This window comes from Primulina huaijiensis, chromosome 14 (assembly GCF_012295235.1).
Source record: "Primulina huaijiensis isolate GDHJ02 chromosome 14, ASM1229523v2, whole genome shotgun sequence".
Classification (NCBI taxonomy): Eukaryota; Viridiplantae; Streptophyta; class Magnoliopsida; order Lamiales; family Gesneriaceae; genus Primulina; species Primulina huaijiensis.
The window spans coordinates 20,160,862-20,172,510 of record NC_133319.1 but is presented as its reverse complement, the minus strand read 5'-3'; the positions used below and the strand labels follow the sequence as shown (position 1 = coordinate 20,172,510).

Genomic DNA, 11,649 nt, shown 5'->3' with positions numbered 1-11,649 from the left:
TATATCATTATTATTTAATGGTGTTCGAAGTATGAATAATATATTTTTTTACAGCTAGTATTTATGTAGATCAATACACCATTTCTCCTGTTTGGGAAAAATTGTAAGTCGTCGGAGTTTTGTATAAGTCCAATATTGTGGTATTTTTTCTATTTTTAGTTGATGATATATGTTGAGATGAAATAATTGTTTTTGTATGAAGAGTGATCAAATTGTGGCTTGTATTGTTATATAATTTTATAAAAATATTTGAGTTGCACAATTAGCGTCAGTTATAATTTTTGATAAATCGACAAGTTTTCGGTCTTAAAATTGATATCAAAACCAAAGTCACAGTTTGATGTGTAATTATTGGGAAGAAGATTGTCGAGATATAATTATTATCTCTAGGTGATCGATCAAACCATGTCGCTTGTGCTGTTATATGGTTTAAAAGATTTCAGTTGTATCATTACCACCAAATATAACTTTTGGTAAACAACAAGCGTCCGGTCCTAAAATTTTCACCAGAAATAATTTCACATGTTCGATTTCTATTAATTGCAATGAGTGCAATTATTGTGAGAAAGATTGTTGGAGTGCAATAATTGTTCATGCAAAACGTGACGTTTATGATGTTATGAAATATAAAATATTTGAGTTGTACCATTATTATTAGGTATAATTTTTGGTAAAACGACAAACGTTTGATCCTACAAAATAACACCAAATTATATTGTTGACATGATCTCATTCATATATTTCATTCAGATATATTACTAACGTGTCATCTGATATCAAAAACGTGTCTTCTCACTATTTTATAAAATAGTTTTGAAAAAATTATTGAATTTTTANTGAAATAAATAAAAAATGGTATTTAATTTTTTAAAAAAAAAAATCGGATTATTTGGAAGGGGATGACAAAGTGGGGCCCAAACCCATCATTAATAGTCTAACATGCTGGTCCTCTTAGTGACATTATGGACCCTTACTACATGTGAAATTTATCATAAATTGCCATAAATAATAAAATATTTGATTATTATATAATTAAATTGGAATTGGGTACATCATAAGACAAAAATTCTCAATATATATTTTACTGAATGGTTCGAGCATTTTTCAACCCTAAAACTTTGATGTAATTCATCATATAGTATGTCCCAAGTTTATCAAATCTAATAGGCTAGCTGTCTGATTTTTTTTTCCTCAACAATTATAAAAAATATTATAAATAGCTCCACACATTGGTTTGTATGTAGTGTTTAATTTGTATTTAAAAAGTAAATAGATTCTTATAACAATCTAGATAGAGTGACTATGAATATAGAATATTATTATACAGTTGCACTCTCGCGGGTGTAGACCTAGTGCGTGAGTCATGAAACCACATGAATCTTTTTCTTTTTCTTTTTTTAATTAAAATGGGAAAAATGTTTATATTTTCTTCCTTTAAAGAAACTTAACTATGAATTTTAAAATAATTTGTGGTGAATCACGGACTCGAAACTATCGTGTACTGACGAGGGTTTGGTTTTTTCTCATAGTTGGAATCGAGATTTGTCATTAAAAATAGAAAAGATCTAATATTAGTGAATCCATGCAGAAATCCATGTGATACTTTTCAGGTTTGTCTCACTCCACATTGCAAATTTGTCCAGACAAAAATGTAGGTTACTTATAAGTTTTATCGTCCACACATAATTTCCCAATCGCCATTTTTCGTCACGGGTGGCTACGTACAAAGTTTCAAGAAGTTCCGTGACAATGTTTTTTGAATGAGAATCGTCGAGGAAATGTTTATTATTTTGAATTTTTTTTTTTACGTTTTAAATTTAAAAACAACTGTTTTTTGAAAAGGAAATAGCTTAGATAGCAGCTCTAAGCAAATTTTTGTACATGACAAACAAATATTCAGAACATTAAATAAACTTTCATTAGATGTGCGACCCACAGAATTAAGATGACTAATTAATTTGTTAAATTTAAGGATATATATTATTATTTTATCATTAAAAATCACATAAATAAAATCACAACGTGTTTTGCTTTTGTCCGAAGATAAAAACACATTTTTCAAAATTACATTTTAATAAAATAAATATAATTATTTTTCAAAAATGATCGGAAGAGGCCGTGATTCCAAACCGGAACCAAGAATTATGTTTTTTTCAGAAAAGCAAGCAAACATTTTCCAGCCGCACGCACACACTCGAGCGCCTGATTCTTTCTTCTTTGTAGCAACCCTAAAAACCGCAAAAAAAAAAATGGCAAGTTTCAGTTGTACAAGTAGTACCTCTGCTTTCCGTAAATGCACCCGTGTTCACAGTATGGTTCGACCAGGAGAGTCTTTTTCTTTCAAGAAATTCATTCACTTTGCTTTGGAAGAAACCAACAAGTACACAGATTTGAAGCCCTCAATTCTACAGGTGCGATGATCGATCGATCCCCTTTGCTGATTAATTTTTCTAGTTTCTGGCTACAAACCAAGAAGTTATGTCCGTGTCTATTCTAATTTCTACAGGAGAACTTCAATTGGTTGACAGCTGTGGATGGGAAAGCCCAGCTTCAAATGCACGCATTTGAATCACCTAAAATCAGACTACTCCGGAGTTTATCAATTGAAGGCAGTGACGGATTGCAGGTTTATTCAAACGCCTTTTTTTTTTACAAGGACTTTGAAGCCAACACTCTGCAAGTGTCCCTTATTAGAAGATTACTCTAAGTGAAGTAGTTAAAATAAATTACCATCTCGTTCCCGATACATTTCCTAAGGTTTCAAAGACCAATTTTTTCTCCATTCATGATGATGATTGAGTTTTGTCTGAAATAATGTTCAGGTCTTGGATTTTGCTGTGTTCCCCAGACCAGAGTTCGATCTTCCAATTTTTTGTGCCAACTTTTTCAGCACTGCTACCACAAATATAGTTGTATTGTAAGCAGTCCTTTTTCTATGTGGTTTTTTTAATTGATAACACTATGTTTCAGACATATGTTGAATACTTGTAAAGTCCTCTCCTGGTCTTTATCCCTACAAAAGGCTTTATTTGTTCAGTTGTAATTGTTGGTCTCACGTGCGGTAAATTTGAGATAATAAAACCCGAAAATAAAGAATAAACTGGACACCGAGATTTACGTGGAAAACCCCTAAAAATTATTAGGGTAAAAACCACGAGCAAGATGAAAAGAATTTCCACTATAATATTTTGTGTCAAGTTTATTCTTTATTTTCGGGTTTTATTATCTCAAATTACCGCACTTGGGACCAACAAGTGGTATCAGAGCCCTGGTTTAAAATTTCTTAAAATTCTGAGTATGCTCTGTGGTTACAGCCTAGACTAATCTTCCACATCAGAAAAGATTTTTTGAGATTTTTTATTCAAGGCGGGATTATTTTGTCCAGTCTACTAAAATTGTTGTAGACATAATGGCGGGAAGGTACGAGATAGCAAAGTTCAACGGAAGTAATTTTATGCTGTGGAAAATAAAGATACAAGCAGTTTTAAGAAAGGAGAGTTGCTTGGCGGCTATTGGAGATAGACCGGTGGAGATTACGGATGATGGAAAGTGGAACGAGATGAATGATAATGCTGTTGCCAATTTACACATGGCTATAGCAGACGAAGTATTGTCAAGTATCTCTGAGATAAAAACAGCAAAAGTTATCTGGGATACTCTGACAAAGATGTACGAGGTCAAGTCCCTATACAACATGATTTTCCTAAAGAGAAGGCTTTATACTCTTCGGATGGCGGAATCCTTATCGATGACCGACCATATCAGCACACTAAATACTCTATTTGCCCAACTCACTTCCATGGGGTATAAAATAGGGGAAAATGAACGTGCGGGTCTTCTACTTCAAAGTCTACCAGATTCATATGATCAACTTATCATCAACATTACCAACAATATTCTTATGGGCTTTCTAAAATTCGATGATGTCTTAACTGCGGTTCTCGGAGAAGAAAGCCGGCGCAAAAATAAGGAAGATAGGTTGGTAACCTCGAAGCAGGCAGAGGCCTTACCGATGATAAGAGGAAGATTTATGGACCGTGCCTCCAGTGGGAGTCAAAGACGAGGTAGATCAAAGGCGAGAAGTAAGAAGAAAAATATGTACTGTTTTAAATGTGGCGGTAAATGACACTTCAAGAAAGAGTGTACGAGTATCGAGAAGAGTTCTCAAGGAAATGTGGTCAGTTATTCAGGCAATGGTGAAATATTATTCAGCGAAACAGCAACTGTTGCAGAAGGCAGACACAAATTTTGTGACACATGGATTATGGATTCAGGAGCGACGTGGCACATTACGTCTCGGAGAGAATGGTTTGATCATTATGAACCAGTCTCAGGAGAATCTGTATTCATGGGAAATGATCATGCCTTGGAAATCGCTGGGGTCGGTACTATAAAAATATGTTTGATGGCACCATTCGCACCATACAGGAGGTACGACATGTGAAAGGACTGACGAAGAATCTTTTGTCCCTTGGACAATTGGATGACATCGAGTGCAAAACTCGTATCGAGAATGGAATCATGAAAATTGTGATAGGTGCGCTTGTGGTTATGAAGGCGGAAAAGGTTGCTGCAAATCTGTATGTACTTTTGGGAGAAACACACAAAGAGGCGGAATTAGTTGTTGCATTAAATGGTTCAGGAGAAGAATTAACAATGTTATGGCATAGAAAGCTCGGGCATATGTCAGAATGGGGGTTGAAAATTCTCTCAGAACGGAAGCTGTTGCTCGGACTTACAAAAGTGTCACTACAGTTTTGTGAGCATTGTGTTACCAGTAAACAACACAGATTAAAGTTTGACACTTCTACTGCCAGGAGCAAAAGCATATTGGAGCTGATTCATTCGGATGTTTGGCAAGCACCGGTTGTATCCCTAGGAGGAGCGAGATATTTTGTCTCGTTCATTGATGATTTTTCTAGAAGATGTTGGGTGTATCCAATCAAGTAGAAATCAGATACTTTTCAGATCTTCAAAGATTTCAAAGCGCGGGTTGAACTTGATTCTGAAAAGAAAATCAAGTGTCGGAGGACTGACAATGGAGGAGAATATACCAGTGACGAATTTGATGCATATTGTCAACATGAAGGCATCAAAAGACAATTCGCGACGGCTTACACAGCTCAACAGAATGGAGTGGCGGAGCGGATGAACATGACCTTGTTGGACAGAACAAGAGCTATGTTGAGGACTGCGGGTCTAAACAAGTCATTTTGGGCGGAAGCAGTCAAAACGCTTGTTATATTATCAATCGTTCTCCTTCAGTGGCGATTGATCTGAAGACTCCGATGGAGATGTGGACTGGGAAGCCGACAGATTATTCTCATTTGCATACATTTGGAAGTCCGGTGTACGTTCTGTACAATGAGCAAGAAAGATCAAAGTTGGATTCGAAATCCAGAAAATGTATCTTCCTGGGTTATGCTGATGGAGTAAAGGGGTTTCGCTTGTGGGATCTTACTGTTCACAAGCTTGTCATCAGCCGGGATGTTATCTTTGAGGAAGATAAAGTAAAAGGAGACAAAGGCACACAGAATTCAGAAACTACTATATTTCAGGTGGAAAATAAGACAGAAGAAGGTCAAATTTCTTGTGAAGCAGTACCAGAGCACGAAGAACAAGAACATGTTGAGTCTGAAGTTTCCAATGTGAGTCAGTCAACTCGAGACAAAAGACCACCAGGTTGGTTTTCAGATTATGTCACTGAAAGGAACATTGCATATTGTCTATTATCAGAGGATGGTGAGCCATCGAGTTTCCACGAAGCTACTCAAAGCTCGGATGTATCCTTGTGGATGATAGCAATGCAAGAAGAATTGGAAGCATTAGACATGAATCAAACTTGGGATCTTGTTACATTACCACGAGGGAGGAAAGCCATTGGAAACAGATGGGTCTATAAGATCAAGCTTGATGGCAATAACCAAGTGGAGCGGTATCGTGCTAGGTTGGTGGTAAAAAAGGTATGCTCAGAAAGAAGGCATTGACTTCAATGAGATATTTTCTCCTGTGGTTCGGCTTACAACAGTCAGAGTGGTGCTGACATTGTGTGCGGTGTTTGACCTACATCTAGAACAGTTAGATGTGAAAACAGCGTTTCTTCATGGAGATCTTGAAGAAGAAATTTATATGCTCCAGCCAGAAGGTTTTGCGGAAAAAAGCAAAGAGAAATTGGTTTGCAGGTTGAACAAATCTCTGTACGGTCTCAAACAGGCGCCGAGGTGTTGGTACAAGAGATTTGATTCATATATCATGAGCCTTGGATACAACAGACTGAGTGCAGACCTTTGTACGTATTTCAAGAGGTCTGGTGATGATTATATCATTTTGCTGTTGTATGTGGACGACATGTTGGTAGCAGGCCTCAACAAAGATCATGTCCAAGGATTGAAGGCACAGTTGGCTAGGGAATTTGATATGAAGGACTTGGGACCAGCAAACAAGATCCTAGGGATGCAAGTTCACTGAGACAGAAGTAACAGAAAGATTTGGCTTTCCCAGAAAAATTATTTGAAGAAAGTCTTGCAACGCTTCAATATGCAAGAAAGTAAGCCAATTTCGACCCCTCTTCCTGTTAACTTCAAGTTACTCTCTGAGATGTGTCATAGCAATGAAGCAGAGAGGATTGAGATGTCACGAGTACCATATGCATCAGCAGTGGGAAGTTTGATGTTCGTCATGATCTGTACAAGACCGGACATTGCTCAAGCAGTGGGAGCAGTTAGTCGGTATATGGTGAATCCTGGAAGAGAGCATTGGAGCACTGTTAAGAGGATCCTTAGATACATTAAGGGCACTTCGAATGCTGCATTATGTTATGGAGGATCGGATTTTACAATCAGGGGCTATGTCGATTCAGATTATGCAGGTGATCCTGATAAGAGGAAATCTACTACTGGTTATGTGTTTACACTTGCAGGAGGAGCAGTAAGCTGGGTTTCAAAACTGCAGACAGTTGTGGCGTTATCTACAATGGAGGCAGAATATATGACAGCTACTCAAGCTTACAAGGAAGCAATATGGATTGAAAGGTTATTGGAGGAGATCGGGCACAAACAAGATAATGTTCCTTTGTTTTGTGACCGTCAGAGTGCCTTACACATCGCAAGAAATCCAGCCTTTCATTCTAGTACGAAACACATTGGTGTACAATTTCACTTTGTGCGGGAAGTAGTAGAAGAAGGAAGCGTGGATATGTAGAAGATCCATACAAAGGATAACATAGCTGATTTTCTGACCAAGTCAGTGAACACTGATAAGTTTGAGTGGTGTAGATCTTCGAGGGGGCTAGAAGATACGTAAGCAGAAGAGAATGGCAAGATTGAAAGGATGTGTGGAGATGTGTTTGATTCTCTATCAAATCTCCAAGTGGGAGAAATGTCGGCAAGTACAGGAAATGCATTTATTGACACATGCATTTTCTGTATGAAGAATTTGAAAACGGAAACAAAAACGTTGTTGATGTAAATTTCGCGGAAATTTCAGAAGACGCGTTTTATACGCGTCTTCACACTGACATGGGCTAAATAGAGCTCCCTCTTCATTTCAAATCATCCCTTCTTCGAGTTTTCTCTTTCTTCGAGTTTTCTCTCATCTTATAATATTCTATAATATTTGTCTTTCCCTTTCTTCGAGTTTTCTCTCATCTTATAACATTCTATAATATTTGTCAGGTGTTTGTAAGGAATGATTTGAAATGAAGGGGGAGCTCTATTTATAGAGCCCCTGTCAGTGTGAAGACGCGTATAAAACGCGTCTTCTGAAATTTCCGCGAAATTTCCATCAACCACGTTTTTGTTTCCGATTTCAAATTCTTCATACAGAAAATGCATGTGTCAATAAATGCATTTCATGTACTTGCCGACAGTAATATTCATATTTTTCTCTATAGTTTTCAAGATTATGGAATTTACTTGCACTAACACTTTGTTAGATCATGTACTACTGAATCTCTGGTCAAATAGAGCTGCTCTGCTACAAGTTGAAAATCCAGTAAAATTTATTGCTTTTTAATTAAATTAAACTAATTCATCACTATGATATGGCATTTCCTACAACAAGATTAAAAATTGAAAGTAGGATCCTAAATATCTGACTCCGAAAGTAAGAAAGCTGCATAGTTTCTTTAAATTATAAAATTACCGTTCTGAGAGGCAAGCATATAATGAATGATTCCTGAAATCTTGCTTAAATTGACTTCATTTCATGGGCGATAACTGCAATTAGAGAATGTTATATGTTTCACATACAGTTTTTTGGTCCATTTAAGAAACGAATAATTACAGTTTATGTTGATTGAACGTGTTTGATAATTTAGTTTTATTCTGAATATCAGACAAAATTTTGTTGCATTAGCAAATTCCTTGGCCATTTTCAGGGACCTCAACCCATTACATGATGTTATTAGTCAAAAAGATTACAAGGAGAAGTACTATAAACATTTAATTCCTCTTGGTCTTGAGTATGCTGAGGTGGGCAAGTTCAATATTTACTAGCTACGATTCAGTTGCAAAGCTTCTTGTGTATTATATTTTTCTGCCAGCTGAAATGAAAAATGGTGATTTAACACTGATTTCATGCAGCTTTTGCCCTGGGGAGGAAAGATAACGCCTGAATCTTTGAAATTTTTCTCACCAATTGTCATATGGACCAAATTTTCTCCGTGCCAAGACAAGCACCATGCTTTGTATTCTGCTTTCAAGGAGTATCTCACGGTACTTCTCGATGTTTGTAAATAATTTTGTGTGTGTGTGTGTATATATATATGTATGTTTGTATTGAAAACTTGGATAATGGTGGTTAAGGAGATCTCATAGTCTCATAGATTTGGTTTAAGAGATGATATGTGAAAAAATCGCTTAGTTTGGAGAATTAATATCCATGTAGCCGACANACATTGTTAAAATGGAATTTTGGATGTTTAAAGTGTTGGCTTTTGTGATTATTTCCTTCTTGCCTCGTAGTCATGGCTGAAACTCATGGAGCGGGCGTCTGGGGAAACCGAAATTCCTCAAATTATTATCAATCTTGAATGGCAACATAGATATCTTACATGGAGAGCAGAAAAGGTGTGTGTAACAGTTGTTTCTTTAGGTGATCGTGGTTTTCCTAGCCGTTTTTGTAGACTTGGACAAAGTTGATCATGTTTGATGGTTGCATGTTGATTATTAATATTTTCCCACTATATTTTGTGGCTGTTAATGTGGCAAAGTAATCAAAACTCATCGCTTGTTGTACTGTACGACTTAAAAGGATTTGATTTACGTTGTTATTATTTGCTATCAGTTTTTGTACTACTTTTGATTGAATCATTTTTTCAGTTACCAAAGAAAATGTGTCATTACATTGTTGTTATCTGCTATCAGTTTTTGTACTGCTTTTGATAGAATAATTTTTTCAGTTACCAAAGAAAATGTGTCGAGAGATTTAGTGGTAATGCCGTGTAGATTCGGTTAAGTTAATTTGAAACTTTTATGCATGACCTTTGACTCTCAATCTCCAAATAGATGTTTTCTGGAAAAAAAAAACAGACTTTATTAGTAAATATCTTCAGCTGTATTTCAAATTCACCAGCATGGGAGATTTTGTCGACGGTATATATGGCTGCCATTACATTGTGGGAAAAATTTAGTGTTTCAAGCCTTCACTTACGAGTCAAAGCCGAGTATTTCCCGATTAGCCGCATGTGAAATCCTATAATTTTACCGCCTGTAGACACTTTTCCCCTTAAATTTTATGAGCTCTTAGGTGTGAAGAATGCATCTGAATTTGTTTTGTAACAAAAGTGTCAATTACTAAGTTTACGATTTTATTTGAACAAATAAGCAAAACATGTCTGTTGGATGATGCTTGTTGAAGGAAACACTGATGACTTTCTGAAAATTCAGGATCCAGGTCATCAAGTTCTGAGAAGATTAATTGGGGAGACTCTTGCTAAGGTATCAACTTATTATCATTAGCATCAAATTCACCATGTTTTTTATTAGTAGATGATATATATTTTCTAGCCACAAAACTTGCTTAGTCACTTCATTATTTAGGAAATTATCAGGAGTTTTCTCTTCAATGGAGTTGATGACATGGGAAACAAAAGGTTTCTTGATTATTTCCCAGAGTACAAGTGCGATGATGGGACAGTAAATCAGAAGCGCAGTATGATTGGAAAGTCATTCGAAAGTCGTCCATGGGATGCAAGAGGAGAGTTCATCAATAACACCTTAAGATAAAGTTTGTTTTACACATCTTCGACATCAAAGACTGCGGTGTATCTGCCAAGTAATGTTGATGTTGCAAATTTTTGTACTGTTAGTTTGAACATATATGCTAGGGATAAAGCCCAAAATCATCCCTATTGTTTGCTTGATGTCTCGATTTAGTCCCCAATGTATTCATTGTGCCAAAATCATCCTTATACTTTTGATTTATGACCCAAATTCGTCCCTCCCGTTAGCCGTGCTTTAAATTTAACGGACTTGATAGTATTCATGTTCTAAGCCCCGTGTTACATTCTCTCTTTCCTCCAAATCCTTTGCCACTCACACAACAATCATCTCTGCCTTGTTGTTTGGCTTCCACCTCATTCAAAGTCTCCTGCATTGTGCAGCTGCATTCGAAATCTCTAGCTGTTGTCGCTGACAAACCCGTTTGTACCTTCTGTCTTCCTCTCGAAAAATCAGGTTTAGGGGCTAGAAAATTATTCATGCACTGTAGCCTGTGTTCTTTTTTTCCTTCGTGTCTTCGAAAATTTGTTGGGTATATGGAGAGCTTGATTTGTGGGCATGCTTTACGTGAGTTTTTACTAGTGATGGGATTTTTGAAGAGCATCAGCTGATCTATATTTACTGTAGAATATTCATTTGCCTTCAAAGAAATTATAGAGCACTCAAAGAAGTTCCGAATGCTATCTAGAGTCATCAAAACGGGTTAGGGTCCGTCGGGTCGGGCTAGTCCACCTGCCATGAAAAAAAATAGGCAGGTTGGTTAGAATCAAAGAGAAATTGGTCTTCAGCCCCAGTCGTCGATTTTTTTTGTGTTCAGTCCCTGAGTACTTTTTTAATACCACATTTCCACATGAAGTATACCACATTTTCACATTAAGTGTACCACATTTTGTATGACATAGTACCACAATTTTGTGGGTAGAGAGTGAACCCAAAAAAATATTTTGATTGGTGATTTTTCATCAACTTCCCCTAGAATCAACTATAGATGTTTAATCCAAATATTTTAAATCGTCAAAAAATTTAATTTTTGTTTCTCGATTTATATGAGCATGAATTTAGACGAATAGTCTTATTTTTATTATTTTATTTCACCAAACGTAACTATAATCCATATATCTTCAAATTAATATAAATCGAATATATACAATTTTTGGACAAGGACTTGCATATTTAATTTGGTGCTACCTCAGCTCAGTGTTCATTCCTTCGTTCCACAATTATATAACTCAAGTAATTACAAATAAAAATAATTTTATGGAAAAGTTTTAATTTATTTCAGATATTTGGCCATGTTTGAGTGACATCGTTATTATTTAATTAATTGTTTGTTTTTATTTTTATAAAACAAACCTCATATTAATTATGTTATTCACATCTAAGCATTGAATTAATAGCTACTGCGTTATTGCGTGTGATTTGTTTGGAA

The 11,649-nt window shown here is 36.0% G+C and overlaps 1 protein-coding gene across 1 annotated transcript; it reads left to right on the top strand.

Annotated features, from left to right (window-relative positions):
- The first annotated feature begins 2,152 nt into the window (after positions 1–2,152).
- Positions 2,153–10,727, top strand: LOC140957705 (phytochromobilin:ferredoxin oxidoreductase, chloroplastic). The gene is made up of 8 exons (XM_073415057.1): positions 2,153–2,411; positions 2,507–2,626; positions 2,823–2,917; positions 8,378–8,471; positions 8,583–8,714; positions 8,964–9,068; positions 9,888–9,938; positions 10,041–10,727. The coding sequence occupies exons 1-8, from the start codon at positions 2,250–2,252 to the stop codon at positions 10,224–10,226; spliced, it is 945 nt and encodes a 314-aa protein (XP_073271158.1). The 5' UTR covers positions 2,153–2,249; the 3' UTR covers positions 10,227–10,727.
- Positions 10,728–11,649: the final 922 nt, after the last annotated feature.